Below are 23115 nucleotides of genomic sequence, written 5' to 3' on the forward strand. Positions count from 1 at the left end.
TTTAGTTTAGTTTAGTTTAGTTTAGTTTAGTTTAGTTTAGTTCAGTTAAGTTCAGTTCAGTTCAGTTAAGTTTAGTTTAGTTTAGTTAAGTTCGGTTCAGTTCAGTTCAGTTCAGTTCAGTTTAGTTTAGTTTAGTTTAGTTTAGTTTAGTTTAGTTTAGTTTAGTTTAGTTTAGTTTAGTTAAGTTCAGTTCAGTTCAGTTCAGTTCAGTTCAGTTCAGTTAAGTTTAGTTTAGTTTAGTTTACTTTACTTTACTTTACTTTACTTTACTTTACTTTACTTTACTTTACTTTACTTTACTTTACTTTACTTTACTTTACTTTACTTTACTTTACTTTACTTTACTTTACTTTACTTTACTTTACTTTACTTTACTTTACTTTACTTTGATTTAATCCATTTTGTTCCCTCCCCATCTCCTTTTTTATATGACCCACAAAAGATGTCGGCTGTGATTATCAACCCGCTAATTCTGTTTGTTAGGTTTTCTATTTCTGTCCAGAAAGGACAGGAAAATTGTAATAAATTACTTTCTATCTCATTTTTTAATAATGGCGAGTTTGAAAACATCGACTTCATGCTATTTTCTTTCTTGGATGTCATAAACTGTCTGCCAGAACCAGGTTAACTGACCCCAAACACATTTATACAAATCAGAAGCTGCGTTAATGTGACACAAAAACTAAAAACTAAAAACAAAAACGAACAAAAAAACTAACTTTCTTTTTTTTCTCGTCTGTTTTGTTTCCTTATTGATTTCTCTGTTTGTTTCTGTCTTTATTTCTCCACACACATTCACGACTTCTATGGGCATCCTAAAAAAGCAAGTCAACAGAATAAAAGAACTCATAACTAGAAGCTTTTCTTCTCAAAGTTAATATTGGTTGACTGTCCAATATTCCTGACGATGTTGTCTTCTGGGCATTTGTATACCAACAATATAAAAAAAGAATATCTTTGGTCTAATGACAATTTAATTTTCACCACACACAAAAAGTAATGTCTGCCTTCTAATCTTACAAGTTATGATTCACTGTTTCTGATCTTGTCTTGTATCTTTTCTTCTTTTTCTTCTGTTTGGACCGCCCTTCCCCTCGCCACCTCCCTCTCCCCTGCCCAGCCCATATCTAAAATTGCCAACCTAATACCTTACACATCATTACCTTTAATTTTCTAGAGCTGTTACTGATCCGTAATTCACAGTTTCGATCCCCATTTCTTTCTTTCCCCTCGGTCGACATTTCGCAAATTACTGATACACCAGCAAAAGTCGCACATAAAAACAATCCGACAGAAGCCTTTGTCTGAGAGCCACCGGAAATGACGGCACAGGGAAGCGAGTGTCACGTGCCGCGCGGTGCATTATGGGACTGGATGTTGCGCGGATCGCTGGCGACAGGAAGTGACGGAAAGCGGCGTGGAGGCGACATGATGGCGCTACTGCTGACATTCCTCAGGTTAGAAACAAAGGAGGGTGGGTTATGGCCAGCGCGAGAGAGAAGGACATTTTGATTGATGAGTCTTTTTCGCTCTGTCCCACAGAAATTACGGCCATCGCCAGATCCGGAATTGCGTTCCAGTCGCGACAAGCCTCGCTGCACGCTTTTGTCGGGGCAAAGAAGCAAAATATCCTCGATGAAAAACCCATTCCAAAATAACAATTAATTCAATACTGATAATGCGTTCCCTGTGCGAAAAGAGCAGATTGTACGTAACAATTACTGTAAAAAAGGTAGAAAAACCAAAAGACTGCTTACAATGACTGCAATGCAGAACAACAGACGAGCAAAAGGCCAATCTTTGTCCATTTCTAAAGGTAAACATGGGAAACAGTACAAGTATCATTTCTGAAGTGAAGACTGACACACTGGAAATTCCAACAACAAAAGTTAATTTTCAAAGTGAAGAAAACAGTCACAATACATGTGTATATCTGATGAGTTGCAGCAGTTGGTTGTTGGCGTTAACACTACTGTTTGGCTGTCTATAAGTCTACCTTGTTCATTTATGTATATATACCGTGTACCCGTGTCCGTAAAATTAGGCCTGCTACCCTCCGGTGCGTAGACATGCTATGAGGGTTTGTATTTCTCTGCTACTGCATGCTGTTTAGACAGTCGACCTGCCTCTCTGGCTATTTAAACACGGACACTTATTATTTATTTTATTTATAATTATGAAGTCTTATATCGCGCGCGTATCTCCAGACTCGGACTCAAGGCGCAGGGATCTATTTATGCCGTGTGAGATGGAATTTTTTACACAATACATCACGCATTCACATCGACCAGCAGATCGCAGCCATTTCGGCGCATATCCTACTTTTCACGGCCTATTATTCCAAGTCACACGGGTATTTTGGTGGACATTTTTTTATCTATGCCTATACAATTTTGCCAGGAAAGACCCTTTTGTCAATCGTGGGATCTTTAACGTGCACACCCCAATGTAGTGTACACGAAGGGACCTCGGTTTTTCGTCTCATCCAAAAGACTAGCACTTGAACCCACCACCTAGGTTAGGAAAGGGGGGAGAAAATTGCTAACGTCCTGACCCAGGGTCAAACTCGCAACCTCTCGCTTCCGAGCGCAAGTGCGTTACCACTCGGCCACATAATTATGCGTGAGTCCAATACGCAATGGGCATCTTGTCGTCCTTAAACGTAATTTGAAACATGATGAAACACCTTACATAGAGCTGCGTTCAGTTGCTTGACCTCTAAAGAGCTGTTTGCTTTTGTGTTGATGTTTTATTACGTAAAGAAGGCAATTCATTGACAAAGGAATGACACAAACTAATAAGAGCTGTACGTACTATCCCACAAGATAACAATATTGCACCTCGGTTAAACACTTTATTTGATACTTGGTTTTGGAGAATGTATGCGGGTTCATTGGTCGATGAACCCAAGGGTGAACAGATCCAGCAGGACCGCGGGAATGATCCACTACCCATTGCCTTTGTACTGGGTCAACTTTATTACGCTGGATTAAGCATTGGTCCAGCAATCCACTCGTTAATGGATTCAAGGGTCGGCGGGCCTAGTGGAATTAGATTTTTTTAAAAATCACACAAGACAAGGCAAGGCAAAGCAAGAAGAGATTTTTTTTTTAAACTGGGGTAACATGAATTTGGAAAAGACATACAACAAAATCAACACAATATGCATATCTGAGTGAACACTCGAATCTGTTGGCACCTAGATCCTTACATACACTTTGATGATCAAAGTTAAAACGTTGGATCATGGGATTCGTAAATTCTTGGATCCACTGAGCGACCCTCCTGTACCACGCTTTAAAATATAACACTTGCAAACGATAAGTGTCAAGCTTTCATGTCGGCTGGCTCCGTTCCGATTAGCAAATCAGGCCGCTGAATATTAGTTACATATTGGGCATGGGGACAACCGATCTCTCTAATTAGCGCCAGGTTGATTAATGATCGCAGTTAATCTCCTGCATCCAAACCCCGTCTCAGTCGTGACCACTTCATCAGCTTTTATTTTCTTTCCTGAGATAAAACGCGCGCATTAGATGAACGCACAAAGTCTTGGCAGGGGGTTCTGTTTGTTTGCCGGATTAAGTCTCAAGCGCAATCGCGCATACAGCGACACTGCGCTGGGCGAGCTCATATGTCCTCATCAGGAATTCCTGGCTGTCAGACATTCCTTTGAAGCTCCGCTCTTCTCATTGAAGGGGTGTTAAGACGCTGCCAGAACGCGATCATAAAACAGGGGGAGGAGGGTGACAAATTAATTTCCAAACACCGCCAAAAAGTCACGGTGCGATTGAGGGTATCGCAGAAGAATTTAAATAAAAAAAGCGAGGACCAACCTCATCCTGCCCCGAGTAGTGATAGAAACAAGGGGGAGAGAACCGAAACCGAGTCGGAGCGCAAGGCCACAAAGGAAAGCGACACAAACGCCAAAATCCACAGACAAATGGACAGCTCCTGACAATAAAAATCCATTAATCCAAATTGTTTGATTATTTTCCTCCCCGCTTCCACGGGGACTTCAAAGAGAAACTGCAAACCCGCGACAGCGGCGCAGACGACCAGGCTCCGTCAGTCCGCCATTCGCGAAACCCCGGGTGACGTCATATGTCGTTTTTCACTCTCCCTTTCCAAAGAGTTCTTTGTTTTACTCTCCCCTGTCTAACGGCTCGTGCGCCGCCTGGGCATGGGCAGTTATCTAATCCCGCCACCGAACGCGCTAATTATGATCCTGGGTCCCGGAGAATTGCGTGTTTGGAACATCAAAGGGAAAAGGGGGCAGGCCGGAACTGACAAGGGAGGGACTCGCAGACAGCGGAAGACGGAGGAACCCCGAGTCAGGAATCTCTGGGGACAGACTCGCGTTCCTTTGTGACCTTATGAGGACTTCGTTTTGCTCCTGCACCCTCCACCCCCCCCCCCCACCCCCACTCTCTCTCTTCGTTCCCTCCCATCCACCCCTCCCACCATCGCCGCCCCTTCCATTCAGAAAATTACGATTAGCCTGCATTGTCACTACCAGTTCGACTTTGAAGTTTGTTGTTTTCTAATCAAAGTGACGTATGGATATTTGAATTTTGTTGCCTGATTTCTTTGGTACGCCTACACATTTGCAGCAGTTTGCATTTAAAATGATTTTTTTTCCAACGAAAGTAACGTGCGTTGCTGCATTTGTGTTGTCTCGTTGTACAGTTTGTGTTGTCTCGTTGTACAGTTTGTGTTGTCTCGTTGTACAGTTTGTGTTGTCTCGTTGTACAGTTTGTGTTGTCTCGTTGTACAGTTTGTGTTGTCTCGTTGTACAGTTTGTGTTGTCTCGTTGTACAGTTTGTGTTGTCTCGTTGTACAGTTTGTGTTGTCTCGTTGTACAGTTTGTGTTGTCTCGTTGTACAGTTTGTGTTGTCTCGTTGTACAGTTTGTGTTGTCTCGTTGTACAGTTTGTGTTGTCTCGTTGTACAGTTTGTGTTGTCTCGTTGTACAGTTTGTGTTGTCTCGCTGTACAGTTTGTGTTGTCTCGCTGTACAGTTTGTGTTGTCTCGCTGTACAGTTTGTGTTGTCTCGTTGTACAGTTTGTGTTGTCTCGCTGTACAGTTTGTGTTGTCTCGTTGTACAGTTTGTGTTGTCTCGCTGTACAGTTTGTGTTGTCTCGTTGTACAGTTTGTGTTTGTATTCAGTCTGAATTTGAAATTACTGACATTCGATTTTTCTCTCTCAAACCAAGCAACATTTTAAATTTGTCAAGTTTTTGTTCACCCATAATGTAAGGAGTTGGAGGGGTGTGTTGAGTGGGGGGGGGGGGGGGGGGGGGGGGGGGGGGGGGGGGGAGGGGGGGGATAGGGGTTATGTGACACATACATTACAGTTACATGTACTCAGTTCAAATACTTGCCTGTGCTCACATTTGAAATGGCATCAATTGTAATTTGTGACACTTTTGTGTTGGATCAAAAACCTGCAAAATGTATTAAGAGCTTTTTACCACGAAACGACCCCTAAGACACTTGTGACCCAAACCTCTAAGTGCTAATCGAATGCGAATGAATTGCATTTTGCTGGAAATCTCAACACTAAAAGCCTTCCCTGGGCAATTTTTCTTCAGAATGGCGACACCGCCCCACCGTTTTCTCTAGAGAAAAAAATTTTTAAACTCGTCACAGTCCGCGGCGCCAACGTTCTCTCCCTTCCATAATCAGGCGGAGTTTTGTCCCTTGATTGTTCCATGATAAATCACTTCCCTTTGGAAATGTCGCCCTTCGTTTTTCAAGCCAACTGCTTTTATTGACAGAGGGCCTATTTTCCTTTTCTTTCTCTCCCTTTTTATTTGAAGGTGGACCCCATAATGTAGAAAAAGGAGTGACAAGATGTGTGAAGTTGTGTCACGTTTTTTTGTTTTCTTCACTTCTGCACTAACCACGTTTTCCGATAAAGTATGATATTGAGTGAAAAGGTCATGCTTCACCAACAGGGTCAGACGGCAATGTTTGCTTTCATCTGTGTGTGGTGGATAAAGTAGGGGAAGGAGGGGGGGAGGGGGGGTGGTAAATTAAAATTTCAAAGTTAGAATTACCTCCCTTCACGTGTAAAACCATCTACAAGATTTCCATAGATGTGAGGAATAAAGGGACGTAAGCGCTCTGAAAGCACACGGCATGTGCAAGTAGAGTAAGTGAGAGTAACGCGGAACCAACCTCCTGACATCTGAGAGAATAACAAGCAGATAGATGTGTCCACAAATGTACAGAGAATAACAAGCAGATAGATGTGTCCAGAAATGTACAGGGGGTAACAAGCAGATAGATGTGTCCAGAAATGTACAGAGAATAACAAGCAGATAGATGTGTCCAGAAATGTACAGAGAATAACAAGCAGATAGATGTGTCCAGAAATGTACAGGGGATAACAAGCAGATAGATGTGTCCAGAAATGTACAGGGGATAACAAGCAGATAGATGTGTCCACAAATGTACAGGGAATAACAAGCAGATAGATGTGTCCAGAAATGTACAGGGAATAACAAGCAGATAGATGTGTCCACAAATGTACAGAGAATAACAAGCAGATAGATGTGTCCACAAATGTACAGGGGATAACAAGCAGATAGATGTGTCCAGAAATGTACAGGGAATAACAAGCAGATAGATGTGTCCAGAAATGTACAGGGGATAACAAGCAGATAGATGTGTCCACAAATGTACAGAGAATAACAAGCAGATAGATGTGTCCACAAATGTACAGGGAATAACAAGCAGATAGATGTGTCCAGAAATGTACAGGGAATAACAAGCAGATAGATGTGTCCACAAATGTACAGAGAATAACAAGCAGATAGATGTGTCCACAAATGTACAGGGAATAACAAGCAGATAGATGTGTCCAGAAATGTACAGGGAATAACAAGCAGATAGATGTGTCCAGAAATGTACAGGGGATAACAAGCAGATAGATGTGTCCACAAATGTACAGAGAATAACAAGCAGATAGATGTGTCCACAAATGTACAGGGAATAACAAGCAGATAGATGTGTCCACAAATGTACAGAGAATAACAAGCAGATAGATGTGTCCACACATGTACAGAGAATAACAAGCAGATAGATGTGTCCACACATGTACAGGGAATAACAAGCAGATAGATGTGTCCACAAATGTACAGGGAATAACAAGCAGATAGATGTGTCCACAAATGTACAGGGAATAACAAGCAGATAGATGTGTCCACAAATGTACAGGGAATAACAAGCAGATAGATGTGTCCACACATGTACAGGGAATAACAAGCAGATAGATGTGTCCACACATGTACAGAGAATAACAAGCAGATAGATGTGTCCACACATGTACAGGGAATAACAAGCAGATAGATGTGTCTACAAATGTACAGAGAATAACAAGCAGCTAGATGTGTCCACAAATGTACAGGGAATAACAAGCAGATAGATGTGTCCACAAATGTACAGAGAATAACAAGCAGATAGATGTGTCCACAAATGTACAGAGAATAACAAGCAGATAGATGTGTCCACAAATGTACAGGGGATAACAAGCAGATAGATGTGTCCAGAAATGTACAGGGGATAACAAGCAGATAGATGTGTCCAGAAATGTACAGGGAATAACAAGCAGTTAGATGTGTCCAGAAATGTACAGAGAATAACAAGCAGATAGATGTGTCCACAAATGTACAGGGAATAACAAGCAGATAGATGTGTCCACAAATGTACAGGGAATAACAAGCAGATAGATGTGTCCACAAATGTACAGAGAATAACAAGCAGATAGATGTGTCCAGAAATGTACAGAGAATAACAAGCAGATAGATGTGTCCAGAAATGTACAGAGAATAACAAGCAGATAGATGTGTCCAGAAATGTACAGGGGGTAACAAGCAGATAGATGTGTCCAGAAATGTACAGAGAATAACAAGCAGATAGATGTGTCCACAAATGTACAGGGGATAACAAGCAGATAGATGTGTCCAGAAATGTACAGGGGATAACAAGCAGATAGATGTGTCCAGAAATGTACAGGGGATAACAAGCAGATAGATGTGTCCAGCAATGTACAGGGAATAACAAGCAGATAGATGTGTCCAGAAATGTACAGGGGATAACAAGCAGATAGATGTGTCCACAAATGTACAGAGAATAACAAGCAGATAGATGTGTCCACAAATGTACAGGGGATAACAAGCAGATAGATGTGTCCAGCAATGTACAGGGGATAACAAGCAGATAGATGTGTCCAGAAATGTACAGGGAATAACAAGCAGATAGATGTGTCCACAAATGTACAGGGAATAACAAGCAGATAGATGTGTCCACAAATGTACAGGGGATAACAAGCAGATAGATGTGTCCACAAATGTACAGGGGATAACAGCATCCCTTCATTAGCCGATAATCCCAAAATTATCAGTTTGGCTGCTTTCTGTGTGTAGAATGGGACTTTTGTGATGAAATAATTTCGTAGTTGACACATATCGTTTACATTATTTCAGCAAACAATACCACACTGCGGAGAAAGTAGTCATCATGTTTTTATTTGTTTATATTTTGTTGATATTGTTTTATGGGTACAAGTAAAAAGATGCCATTATCACTGTCACAAAAGCCTGGACATACCTGTGGTGATTTACATAACAGATTACCCGGTAGGAAGATACATTTTCAACTAATAACATTTTTGCTGATTTGGGTGGTGAGTGTATTTGTCGATCCATTGGTTGTTGTGTGTATGTGTGTGTGTGTGTGTGTGTGTGTGTGTGTGTGTGTGTGTGTGTGTGTGTGTGTGTGTGTGTGTGTGTTCGTGTATGTGTGTGTGTGTGTGTGTGTGTGTGTGTGTGTGTGTTTGTGTGTGTGTGTGTGTGTGTGTGTGCGTGTGTGTGTGTGTGTGTGTGTGCGCATGTGTATGTGTGTGTGGGGGGGGAGGTGAGTGTATTGGTTGTCTTGTCCCCCCCACACACACACACTCACACACACGAACAGCTCCCCACCAACCCCACCCTCACCCCCACCCCCACCCCTCGCACACACGGACACGCACACATACAATTAAGCAACATGCATCGACGTTTAAACCTTTATCGACGTTTAAACCTTTATCGACGTTTAAACCTTTATCGACGTTTAAACCTTTCCCTTCTTCGTGCTATATAACCTGTCTCATGGAGACGACACTGACATAGCTACGGTACCTTGCGATCTTGAGTAAACAACGCAATCTGCTGCTGTATTCCACCACAGTATCTGCATCGTCCTGTCGATATGCACGTGCTTGAAGGTGTTGTTGCATTCAGGTACTAGACCAATAGGCGAATTCCGGAGATTACTCTGCCGGGTTTATATGGGTTGTGAAAGGTCGTGTTTGCCCAAGCAGACGAATTTTCTGCATAGGCCATAGCGCTTGCTATTTTGAAGCCAACCGCCGTCGATAAGTTTGTGTGACTCACAGCCGTTTGTTGCATTTATTTTTAGATTAAGATATTCAGGTACACGTGATATTGCAGATACAGCGAGTCGCATTGAAATCACAAACTGACGACTAAATTGTGAAAAAAAAGGAAAGTGGATCACACGGGTCAGGGGTTAGATAAACCACGAAAACTGGGGTGTGGTTTACGCGAGCTAAATAGCCATTCAAACGAACCGTGTCATTTAATGTTATTAAATGCTATTGCAAGTGTGTTCCATAAGGTTGGAACTGCTTTTTTCATGAGAAGATTTAAATCGTTCTGTAAACCCTTTGAGGCAGACTGGGGCTCTAAAAACCTAAACATTTTATTTGTATAGACAAAATCCCTGCCCCTGCATTCAGATTTGAGATGTGCACACAGTCCCTTTAAGCCGAGAGCAGTTGGTATGAGACGGGTGCCCGCAGTGAGAAACGGGACGGGAGACAAACAATATCCCAACAGATGCTGGCTCCGTCTTGCGACGTGGGGACAGCTTCCGGCCCACGCGGAGATGAGAGTGTCGTTGCTGCTGTTGACGATGGTCCTTCCTGGCAGTTCTGGGGCCGGTTTCATGGACTCGCGGTAGTCAAACCGACTGGCAGTCAGACTAGCGCTTCGTTACCCGAACGCGATGCTAAGGGGAAGGAGACGGGGGGGGGGGGGGGGGGGGGAGGGGGAGGGGGAGGGGGCAGTGTTCTCGTGCAATTCTCATTGAGAAGAGGTACAGTCGACCGACTAAAATCTTTTTCATGCTACCCGAATTCGTCGGATTACTGCATTTCACTCGTCCAACTGCATTTGATCGACTGTGTTGATGGCCTATGAAACCGATCCCTGGCCTCTCTCTCTCCCTCTTTCTTTCTTTCTAAGGCTGTCGTTGTTCTTTCGGTGTGGCTTGTATATCTGTTTCTTTCGTTTCTTGTTCTTGGCTTTTGATGTCCAAGGCATTGTGTGGAGCAGTGCTCACTATCTCTATGTCTCTGTCTGTCTGTCTGTCTGTCTGTCTGTCTGTCTGTCTGTCTCTCTCTCTCTCTCTCTCTCTCTCTCTCTCTCTCTCTCTCTCCCTCTCTTGTTTGGTTCTCTGTCCAATGTCAGTTTGTTCGTGCGTGCGTGTGTGTGTCTCTCTCTCTCTCTCTCTCTCTCTCTCTCTCTCTCTCTCTCTCTCTCTCTCTCTCTCTCTCTCTCTCTCTGTCTCTCTCTCTCGCTCTCGCTTTCAAAGCAGCCTTACTATCCAAAATACGAGAAAAAAACCTTTAATAAACGTCCAAAATATATTGTATTTATTTAGGGCATGGATGCCTCCCTCTCCAGAGAGTGGGTGGGGGGTGAGGTGGAATTGCTGAGTTTTCCTTACAGATCTTTATATAAACTTACTTACGTAGGTGTAAGAAACAAAAACCGTTCTCCCTTGACTGGACACCCCACCCCCCCCCCCCCCCCCCCCCGCCACCCCCCTTAATTGCGACTCAACCCGCATGTTCAGTTTATTTGTCGTCTCTACCACTCTTCCACGTCCGTTTTCCATTATTTTCAAACTTTTTTTTCTTCTTCGTCTTCTTCTCAAATGATCCACACGGCGGTCTCCTACCCCGATCTCTCTCCCTCGCTCTCACATACCCGTGTATCGATCCCCTCTAATCCGGGCCCTGCGCTCACTTCTAAATGGAGCGTCACTCATCTCGGCTCCGCGTGGGTAAAGCACGTGCAGTCTCGGTGTGCAGGGTCTGGAGTTACCGGGACAACCGGAGCTGCAAAGCTTTGTCTCCCCTGTCCGCTCTTCCTGTGTCGGAGTCTTATCAGTTTTCTGGACTTTCTGAAGCTTTTTGTGACCTTTTTTTTAACGTCTTTTTAGTTTTTATCTTATTCTTCTTGTGTGCCTGTTCTGAAGTTATGCTGCCGGGAAACCTTTTTATTTTGTGCTGCTTTATTGATTGGTTGGCTTGATATCTTGATACGTTCTTTCTATTTCTGTGTGTAACACAACGCCAACGGCATTTGAGGGAGTTTTTAAAGTGAATCAAACGATTCCGCGATCCAGCTTTCGGTACGTTTTGAATCGGCTTTCGTATGAAGAAAATCCTCAAACCACAAAGATATCAATGTTGATGTATTCGTAATGATCAAAACGCATATATATATATATATAGTCAAAACTACTTTGGAAAACAATGATACAAACATACACAAACGGACCCGTATAAAACAGTCTAACACTCTTTTGGTTCAATTCTGCTGTTGACAACATCCCCGGCGGATCATTGCACTAAACAGGAAGAATTCCTGTAATGCTTCCGCGGGCACAATAACCTCTCAAAAGGCCCCATTATCAAATACAGAGACGCTATGCAATGTGTGAAGTCCGCTCAGAGACTCATCCGCTCTCAGCTGTTCACCTTTTTCCGTTTCCGCAAGGGATCCGTTAGCCAATTATATTAACTGTTATTTAAGCTTGACGACTCGTTGTAACATGTTACGCTTCATTTCCGCTCTGTTGACAAGTTAAGTAGTTAAATTGTGAAGTTGCACCTGAAGTTAACGCAATCATTATCATCAATTTAAAAAAAAAATCACAAACTGTCTCTAGCCAATTTTTGTTGAAGCACCGTTGCGAAGCAGAAACAAAGCCTCGCCTTCTGTTGACACGTCCTGAAATCATTCACACCCGCACTTCAAGCCCTCGCCACTTTTCCACGCAACTGTTCATCATCTCTTCTCTTTTCCCCCATCACCCACCTTTTGCCCCCCCCCCCCCTCCCCCTCCCCCCTCTCTTACTCTCAATCCCGCTAGAGTCTCTTTTTTTCCAGCTCGCTGATCAGAATAAACCCCTATCTAAAACCACCACCGCCATCACCCCCTACCCCCCCCCCCCCCCTTCGTCCCTTCCCCTCCCAAGCCATTGAAGACCCAGAAAGATCGCGGCGAAGGGACTTTTTTTTTAATCGCACGCTGTGAAAACAAAACCCTGCTTTTCTGTCTCCGATGGCCTACCATAGTTTTTAATGCACGTGCTAAGCGGAGTCGCGATGTCGGCAGGGGGTCGCGCGTGCAGGTGTCTCTCGCTTTGAATCGATCCGGTCTCGGAAACAAAGACCCAAACTTCCCGGCCTCGGTCCTGTCCCGTCTTTTGTGTTGGTTGTCCGCTTACAAAAAAAAAAGAAAAAAAAGAAGAAAAAAATGAGAAAAAAATTAATGAGGAAAAAAATGAATAAAACAAAAACGACGCACACACACACACACACACACACACACACACACACACACACACACACACACACACACACAAAAGATCAAAATTAGCCAAACCATACAGCCCGTCTTCCTTCCTCTTTCACGTTAATTCTTTTATTACTGCATGATTGTGTGCGGGCAGCGGCACTTTATTTGAGTTATTAATTTGGTTGGTCTGGAAACGCCTTGACGTATATCGTGATTTTCAAGTTATAGTTGGAGAGTGACAGGCAGACTAAATGTATATACAGCAGGAATGTTAGAGGTGTAGTTTGTGCAGTGTTAAATGGCATTAATGGCGAGAAGAAATTACAAATCAATCCCCTTGTTAAAACGTTGTTTGGAATAGCAATAGCTGGTCGTCTGCAGAGAGTGCAAACATTTACAACAAATATACGCAGTATCAAAAACAAGAAAGGTAGGTTGTTGGAACATTTGTTATTGACAAAACAATACATTCACAGATATTTCGACCCAACGGTCTTTTAAGTGAACAGACAAACAAACAAACAAACAAACAAACAAACAAACAAACGTTCCAACAACCTACCTTTCTTGTTTTTTTAGTCTGAATTTTGGAACGTTGGCAGTCTCTTTGTTTTGAGATTTTTTTTCTCTTTGTTTTTAAATATACGCAGTTATTAAAAAAATAATGTAATATATTGTGCATGTGTTGCGTGTATGTGCAGGTGGGATGGGGCTTGAATAGAGTTCGAAAGAATCAAGATTCAGACCCTCGATCTTTATGGAATGGAACCTCACACCACCATAAGCCGTAGGCTGGTTGTTGTTTTCTCCTTATGACGATGTACATTTCCTGAACATGTAAAAATATGAATAAACATTGTTTAAACCAATTGAGAGAAAAAAATCACACTGCCCCAACACTAATAGCCTTTTATGGCACTTTCATTGCTGTGGAGAATGTACAGGCATAAACAAAAATTCCACTTCGAGTTTTCAATACAATGTGATATTTTCGCCAACAAGAGACCACGTAACGTAATGCTTAGTGACTCCTGGATACTGTTTTAGAAGAATGAAAATGCCAAAGGTTTCTGTAACCGGATACCCAATTAAATCAGAATCTCCATGACGGTGAAGAGCCGAGAACATGCATATAATACAGCGGTATTTGGCTGCTCGGATATCACGTGCAATTAATCAAATCACGACAGAGAGGGAGTCCTGCTTAACAATGGAATCACATACATCTGTGGCATAAAACAATCGATTATTAGCACTGGTGTTGTATCAGTTTAACTTGTAGTGTTCGCTTCTCTTTAAGAGTTAAAGCCTTTGTCGGCGTCAGACTAGTTAAAGGGATACTGTCCGCGCGCATTAAGTGTTTCATTCTTTTTATCGTGTAGGCGAACATGTCAGCCTGTAGAGACCTGTTTAGGTTTTGACAAGGGATTGAAGAATCCTTCAATCTCAACACACTCCAAGAATCCTTCAACCTCAACACACTCCAAGAATCCTTCAACCTCAACACATTCCAAGAATCCTTCAACCTGAACACACTCCAAGAATCCTTCAACCTGAACACACTCCAAGAATCCTTCAACCTGAACACACTCCAAGAATCCTTCAACCTCAACACACTCCAAGAATCCTTCAACCTCAACACACTCCAAGAATCCTTCAACCTGAACACACTCCAAGAATCCTTCAACCTCAACACACTCCAAGAATCCTTCAACCTCAACACATTCCAAGAATCCTTCAACCTGAACACACTCCAAGAATCCTTCAACCTAAACACACTCCAAGAATCCTTCAACCTCAACACACTCCAAGAATCCTTCAACCTGAACACACTCCAAGAATCCTTCAACCTCAACACACTCCAAGAATCCTTCAACCTCAACACACTCCAAGAATCCTTCAACCTGAACACACTCCAAGAATCCTTCAACCTCAACACACTCCAAGAATCCTTCAACCTCAACACATTCCAAGAATCCTTCAACCTGAACACACTCCAAGAATCCTTCAACCTGAACACACTCCAAGAATCCTTCAACCTCAACACACTCCAAGAATCCTTCAACCTGAACACACTCCAAGAATCCTTCAACCTCAACACACTCCAAGAATCCTTCAACCTCAACACACTCCAAGAATCCTTCAACCTGAACACACTCCAAGAATCCTTCAACCTCAACACACTCCAAGAATCCTTCAACCTGAACACACTCCAAGAATCCTTCAACCTCAACACACTCCAAGAATCCTTCAACCTCAACACACTCCAAGAATCCTTCAACCTGAACACACTCCAAGAATCCTTCAACCTCAACACACTCCAAGAATCCTTCAACCTGAACACACTCCAAGAATCCTTCAACCTCAACACACTCCAAGAATCCTTCAACCTGAACACACTCCAAGAATCCTTCAACCTCAACACACTCCAAGAATCCTTCAACCTCAACACACTCCAAGAATCCTTCAACCTGAACACACTCCAAGAATCCTTCAACCTCAACACACTCCAAGAATCCTTCAACCTCAACACATTCCAAGAATCCTTCAACCTGAACACACTCCAAGAATCCTTCAACCTCAACACACTCCAAGAATCCTTCAACCTGAACACACTCCAAGAATCCTTCAACCTCAACACACTCCAAGAATCCTTCAACCTGAACACACTCCAAGAATCCTTCAACCTCAACACACTCCAAGAATCCTTCAACCTGAACACACTCCAAGAATCCTTCAACCTGAACACACTCCAAGAATCCTTCAACCTGAACACACTCCAAGAATCCTTCAACCTGAACACACTCCAAGAATCCTTCAACCTGAACACACTCCAAGAATCCTTCAACCTGAACACACTCCAAGAATCCTTCAACCTGAACACACTCCAAGAATCCTTCAACCTGAACACACTCCAAGAATCCTTCAACCTGAACACACTCCAAGAATCCTTCAATCTCAACACACTCCAAGAATCCTTCAACCTCAACACACTCCAAGAATCCTTCAACCTCAACACATTCCAAGAATCCTTCAACCTGAACACACTCCAAGAATCCTTCAACCTGAACACACTCCAAGAATCCTTCAACCTGAACACATTCCAAGAATCCTTCAATCTCAACACACTCCAAGAATCCTTCAACCTCAACACACTCCAAGAATCCTTCAACCTCAACACATTCCAAGAATCCTTCAACCTGAACACACTCCAAGAATCCTTCAACCTGAACACACTCCAAGAATCAACAGACTGGCTGCTTCCTGTGTAGAGTCTGACATTCTTCTTGGAATGATTTTGTAACGGACACATGTGTCAATTTGCTAAATAAATTCAGTAAAACATTCCACTCCTCTGCACAGACAGCGGCCACGCTGTTGACTTGTTGTATGTGTCCAATATGTCCAATGTGTCCAATGTGTCCAATGTGTCCAATGTGGAAGGATGCTCTTATGGCACGTACAAGCCTGGGCATGAGCACATCGTTTGCGGTAAATACGATCGTGTATGCGGAAAAGACGGTATATTCAAAGGCCAACATCGGCGCGCGGCAGATGTAGTTCTAGTTTCTTGTGCCGACAACGCTAAATTTAGCTCTGTGGCCTTCTGCTATAACGAGGCTTGGTCGCGTGGAGACGGATGTTCGGCTTTAACATTCCGAGGGTCATACCGCTTTAAATACAGTCTGTGATTAGTTAGCTTTGCATTCACACGCTCACATGTAAAGCGGCCTGCCGAAGCGAAACACAATGCCGAACGGTCACAGCTGGGGCTTTAAACAATCGAGGCTTAACTGTTCATATTTGCCGAGGTAATAATAAATGTAGCAATAATCTGTGTGTCCTTGGAGGAATAAGTTCAAATTGCCGTTCTCTGACTGAAAGGAGCAGGCGGGGTGGGGGAGGAAGTGTCATCTAACAGGGGCGGATCACATCAATTTTAAGGGGGGGTTTCCAAATTTCTTTTTGGGACCAATCAACGACGCGAAGAGTTTATTTGAGGGCACAAAGCGCCCGCACCTCCTAGAGGGGTCCGGGGGAATAGGCCCTTCCCCCCCGGAAAATGTTGATAAAAACAAGGAAAATGGAGCAATCTGGTGCAATCTGAGCCATCGTTTTTTTATATTTAGTCAAGTTTTGACTAAATATTTTAACATCGAGGGGGAATCGAAACGAGGGTCGTGGTGTATGTGCGTCTGTCTGTCTGTGTGTGTGTGTAGAGCGATTCAGACTAAACTACTGGACCGATCTTTATGAAATTTGACATGAGAGTTCCTGGGTATGAAATCCCCATACGTTTTTTTCATTTTTTTGATACATGTCTTTGATGACGTCATATCCGGCTTTTCGTGAAAGTTGAGGCGGCACTGTCACGCCCTCATTTTTCAACCAAATTGGTTGAAATTTTGGTCAAGTAATCTTCGACGAAGCCCGGACTTCGGTATTGCATTTCAGCTTGGTGGCTTAAAAATTAATTAATGACTTTGGTCATTAAAAATCTGAAAATTGTAAAAAAAAATTAAAATTTATAAAACGATCCAAATTTACGTTTATCTTATTCTCCATCATTTGCTGATTCCAAAAACATATAAATAAGTTATATTCGGATTAAAAACAAGCTCTGAAAATTAAATATATAAAAATTATTATCAAAATTAAATTGTCCAAATCAATTTAAAAACACTTTCATCTTATTCCTTGTCGGTTCCTGATTCCAAAAACATATAAATATGATATGTTTGGATTAAAAACACGCTCAGAAAGTTAAAACAAAGAGAGGTACAGAAAAGCGTGCTATCCTTCTTAGCGCAACTACTACCCCGCTCTTCTTGTCAATTTCACTGCCTTTGCCATGAGCGGTGGACTGACGATGCTACGAGTATACGGTCTTGCTGAAAAATGGCATTGCGTTCAGTTTCATTCTGTGAGTTCGACAGCTACTTGACAAAATATTGTATTTTCGCCTTACGCGACTTGTCTTTATTTTCAAATTTATTTATTTATTTTTCAATATTTTTTTCTCAATTTTTTTAATATATTTTGTCAGAAACCCCAGAAAACTCTCCCCCCCCCCCCCCTGGATCCTTCCCTGATCTAATACGTGCTACTCACATGACCGAATTTCAACCTCTTTTCTACTGACTTTTGTCAGCTAGTCGTTTAGAAAATTAACTGGCGATTCAAAATCGGGAAGATATTGGCCTTACATTTCTGATTTAACGTCCTCTGCGGCTGCTGTGGCCAATACAGTACTAACCTTCTCCCTTTCCTTTCGCTTTTCATTGCGTACTTTATTGTTCCATTACTGGCAAATTCGGGTCGCTTCCTCCTTGTGCAAAGCGCTGAAACTGCGCAGATATATTCTGCCCTTAAGCAACGATTCTCAGCTGACTTGAATATTCTGGCTTGTCTGGTCGCATTCTTTGTTTATGTGCAGCCTAAAATACGGTATCCTGGTCCAACCCCCGTGTCACCATTGTGGCGCGTAAAAGACCTCGGTCATTTTGCCACAAGTGCAGGTAGATGGTTACACATAAAACGCACACACCTGGGTAGGAGCGACTCAAATTGTTGCTGCTAGGCACAGACGACGCACTGCATATTATTCTGCGATAGGGATTATGACGAGTACTTGGCCTGTTTTCCTTTCACGCAACGTGTAGCGGGCTGGGATAAGCTGCAGTGCGTCGTCTGTCCTGCTGAAGTTACATATATGTAAGCGCCGGGCCTTATACCGCTGTTTACATCGGCAGCGATTTTCAACTGACATGTGTCTGATAAAAATCGCTGGAGAGTTGCTGGAAAGTTGGTTGTAAGGCTGCCATGGTAACAGCACTGAATGCCGTTTTGTACTCACCTCCTTCTTAGCTCTTTCATCCTCTTCTTTCTTGTCTGAGTTAGCACGTTCACACCGGGATGGAGCGTTGTCCTTTCAACCTGCCACACGTTTTTGTCTCTGGATGATTGATGACAAATTGAGATTATTTTAGGCATCAGTTAAACGAGTTTGAGAGGATGGGGAGGGGGGGTAGGGGAGTAGGGGGAGAGGGGAGTAGGAGGGAAAGGGCACATCGTTATAATGCAAATACCGCTACTTTTGGATAGCTTAGTATCTATGAAGGATGTACCCACATGCATTTGCATCACACACATAACCCTTTGCAATCCCATCCCTGTCTCCTAGGTAAAGCATGCCCAAAATTAAAACGAGCTGGAAGAATTGAGCATTCTGTTGATACTGCTAATGGGAGGTCGTGAGTTCGAATCCCGGTCGCTGCCGCCTGGCGGGTTAAGAGTGGAGATTTTTTCGATCTCCCAGGTCAACTTATGTGCAGACCTGCTAGTGACTTAACCCCCTTCGTGTGTACACGCAAGCACAAGACCAAGTTCGCACGGAAAACATCCTGTAATCCATGTCAGAGTTCGGTGGGTTATAGAAACACGAAAATACCCAGCATGCCTCCCCCGAAATCGGCGTATGCTGCCTGAATGGCGGGGTAAAAACGGTCATACACGTAAACAATCCACTCGTGCTAAAAACATGAGTGAACGTGGGAGTCTACGCCCATGAACGAAGAAGAGAAGAATATACTGCTAATATCTGGACTTTGGGTTGCTCAGTAGCTGTGTAGAGTGTAGTCCCTGCACACATGCATCCCACCATTCTATCCAACATCAATCTCGAGTGACCCCCTTTTAACGAGTTTGAGGGAGGAAGAATGCCGAATGGTTGATATTGGAGATATCTCGACTTTGTGTAGAATGCAATCACAGTGGACATCATAAAAGAAAGAAAGAATGCGTACTGTCCTACAGGCTAAATATTTCGATAATTCGAGTTGTTACGCCCTCGCGGCTTTTGATGAGATACACAAGTGTATGCGTGTTTAGATGGAATCAGCCAGCTGCACTTATGGCAGAATGACCGAGGTCTTTTACGTGCCATTGAGGTGACATGGGGGTGGGATATGGCTTCCGTCTCTGGGTCTGCACATAAAGTTGACCGGGCGTGTTCGTCCCAGCCCGAATTCGAACCTGCGACCTTCCGATCACAAGTCCAGCGCTCTACCAACTGAGCTACCGGGCCCCCAGTGGATATCGTCCGCACCCCAATCCACCCCTTTCTCAAGTCCCCCCCCCCCCCTCTCAAGCCCCCGGCCCCCCCCCCTTCTCAAGCCTCCCCCCTTTCTCAATCCCTTTTTGGTTTTTAATGAGCTTGGTAAAGGGGCGTGTCGTTGCTAATGGTAACACTTTCAGTTAGTTCAGTATCTGTGAAGAATGGGACCATACTGGACGTCCAACGCGTCCCATTCCAACCCTTTCTCAAGCCATCACCACCCCCCCCCTCTTATGTTTTGTAATGAGGTGGGTTAAGGGCGCATATCGTTGCCAATAGCAACACTTCCAGGTACATTTAATTCAGTATCTGTGAAGAATGCAGTAATACTGGACGTCCACCACAACCCACTTCCTTCTCACAAGCCATATCTCTTTTTACATTTAGTCAAGTTTTGACTAAATGTTTTAACATAGAGGGGGAATCGAGACGAGGGTCGTGGTATGTGTGTGTGTGTGCGTGTCTGTGTGTGTGTGTGTGTGTGTGTGTGTGTGTTTCTGTGTGTCTGTCTGTGCGTGTGTGTGTGTGCGTGTAGAGCTATTCAGACCAAACTACTGGACCGATCTTTATGAAATTTGACATGAGAGTTCCTGGGAATGATATCCCCGGATGTTTTTTTCTTTTTTTCGATAAATACTTTTGATGACGTCATATCCGGCTTTTTGTAAAAGTTGAGGCGGCACTGTCACACCCTCATTTTTCAATTAAATTGATTGAAATTTTGGCAAAGCAATCTTCGACGAAGGCCGGGGTTTGGTATTGCATTTCAGCTTGGTGGCTTAAAAACTAATGAGTGAGTTTGGTCATTAAAAATCGGAAACTTGTAATTAAAAAATTTTTTTTATTAAACGATCCAAAAACAATTTCATCTTATTCTTCGTCATTTTCTGATTCCAAAAACATATACATATATGTTATATTTGGATTAAAAACAATCTCTGAAAATTAAATATATAAAAATTATGATCAAAATTAAATTTCCGAAATCGATTTAAAAACAATTTCATCTTATTCCTTGTCGGTTCCTGATTCCAAAAACATATAGATATGATATGTTTGGATTAAAAACACGCTCAGAAAGTTAAAACGAAGAGAGGCACAGAAAAGCGTGCTATATGCAGCACAGCGAAACCACTACCGCGCTAAACAGGCTCGTCAGTTTCACTGCGTTTTGCACGAGCGGCGGACTACGGTCATTGTAAAAAAAATGCAGTGCGTTCAGTTTCATTCTGTGAGTTCCACAGCTTGACTAAATGTAGTAATTTCGCCTTACGCGACTTGTTTTTTTCTTCCCTTCCAGTCATACTTTCCGTCACCCCTCTCGTTCTACACCACGACGCCCGTTTCGTACAATCAAGAAATGCTGGGAAGCTAGCCACTTTTTTTTTTTTTTTTTTTTTTTCATTTCCATTACTTTATTGTCCCATCGCTGGGAAATTCGGGTCGCTTCCTCCCAGTTGAAAGCTAGCAGCAACGGAGTCGCGCTACCCAGGTGTCTGCGTGTTTAGGTGTATTCAGCCACCTGCACTTATGGCAGAATAACCAAGGTCTTTTACGTGCCATTGTGATGACACGGGGGTGGGACATGGCTTCCGTCTCTGGGTCTGCACATAAAGTTGACCCGTGTCCGTCCCGGCCCGAATTCGAACCTGCGACCTTTCGATCACAAGTCCAGTGCTCTACCAACTGAGCTACCGGGCCCCCGGCAAGTAGGCGAGGGTGTCCATTGAACGATTTTGTGCTGATGGTAAAATTCAGATTTGACGTCACCAATTATGGCAGCCGTGGCTAATTAAGTAAAACGATTTTGTGCTAGCCAGGCAAAACTTAAACACGATTGGTTGAGATCGAAAGAGTCGTCGGTGAAATTGTGAGCTTTGGAGCCGCCATGTTTTCTCTCGCGCGAGCACCTCCAAAGAGATGCTCGCCTATCCTTACCAAAGCTTAGCCTTCCTTGCTGCGAGCAGTTCTCATGAAACGCTCTTACATTACCTATAGCTTTACGCGCATAAAACGACTAATTTCGTTATGAAACTCACTTGTTCTTTTCAACGGTGCGAGAAGATTGTTTCCGCATAACTCCCACTTACTCTGTTGCACATGTGCGTGCATTTAGAGCCCTTACTTCCCTTTGTTTTCCAGGTAGCCATCTCGTCGCTAAGAAACGGAATACCGGCCCTTGCCTCTTCCGGTGGCTTCGCAAAAACATCCTTCTGCTCAAGTGTTTGACCTTCTAAGCGCACCTTGTACAGGCTTCTGGAAACCTTTTGTTCGACCGATGATGTTAAACTATACTCTTTGAACAAGCACGCAGCCAGGGTTAAGAATACGCCTACATTGGAAGCTAGATCACGCGTACGAAACGTATGCCGCTTTTTGGCCGCTAACTTTGCCAAGGATGGACACATTCCGGATGTGCGCTGTCGACGTGGCAGTCCTGCAGTTAAGACAGATGGGTGCTGGGAATGTCAGGTGATCGCGCGAGTGTCTCCGCTGAGACGCCAACAAAGTGTTTTCTGTCCGTCTTCGAGCACAAAATGGCTTGACTAACGTCTGAAACCTACCTCCAATGTCCATCGATAAAGGATGAGAAATATCGCCAATCGGAGGAGCGACCGGGTATTCGCAGGGATGTTGAAGGGTTTCGAATGCCACTTTGCTGCGGCCGTCGCTATTTTTCTTGCAGAGTAATGTTGAGATAACATGTCACTCCGGGTGAGAAAGAACTGGGGGCAGCAGGATGTAAATCGATGATAAAAAAAAGAGCTGGGCAAGGAGAGAAAAACATTAAAATTATTCACAATGTGAATGCTTTTTAGATACAACGCAGATTCTTATCAGATACCAAAAAATTGCATGAAGAAGTTAAACCCGCGGTGCAATTTTTTTTTAGAGCTACCAGGTCGCACTTTTCAACAGGTTGCTCGAGAGGTTTGGGATGATTATGCTGAACACTGATTAATTCACTTGCAATTCACGAAAGGAAAGTCTCTATGACTTTAAAATTCTCCAAAGTTCTTTATCCTGCTTTTCACTGCTAGTTTCAGTGTTGTTTCTTTTTTTCTTTTTTCTGTTGTTTTTGTTCGACGCCGATCAATTTTGCAAATCCCTTTTTGCCTACCGTCACGCAAAATGCAGTAAAACTGCGGTTTGGAGTCTGGTTGGCAGGTTGTTTAGCTGGTTGGCAGGTTGTTTAGCTGGTTGGTGGGTGTGCTGGATGGCAGGTTGTTTAGCTGGTTGGTGGGTGTGCTGGATGGCAGGTTGTTTAGCTGGTTGGTGGGTGTGCTGGTTGGCAGGTTGTTTAGCTGGCTGGTGGGTGTGCTGGATGCTATGCTG

General features: G+C 43.3%; 1 protein-coding gene across 1 annotated transcript; it reads left to right on the top strand.

Annotated features, from left to right (window-relative positions):
- The first annotated feature begins 1320 nt into the window (after positions 1 to 1320).
- Positions 1321 to 15934, top strand: LOC138953394 (homeobox-like protein HDP1). The gene is made up of 2 exons (XM_070325194.1): positions 1321 to 1474; positions 14124 to 15934. Exons 1-2 carry the CDS (start codon positions 1321 to 1323, stop codon positions 15932 to 15934), a joined length of 1965 nt encoding a protein of 654 aa, XP_070181295.1.
- The last annotated feature ends 7181 nt before the right edge of the window (positions 15935 to 23115 follow it).

The sequence above is a fragment of the Littorina saxatilis genome, linkage group LG17 (assembly GCF_037325665.1).
Source record: "Littorina saxatilis isolate snail1 linkage group LG17, US_GU_Lsax_2.0, whole genome shotgun sequence".
Lineage (NCBI taxonomy): Eukaryota > Metazoa > Mollusca > Gastropoda > Littorinimorpha > Littorinidae > Littorina > Littorina saxatilis.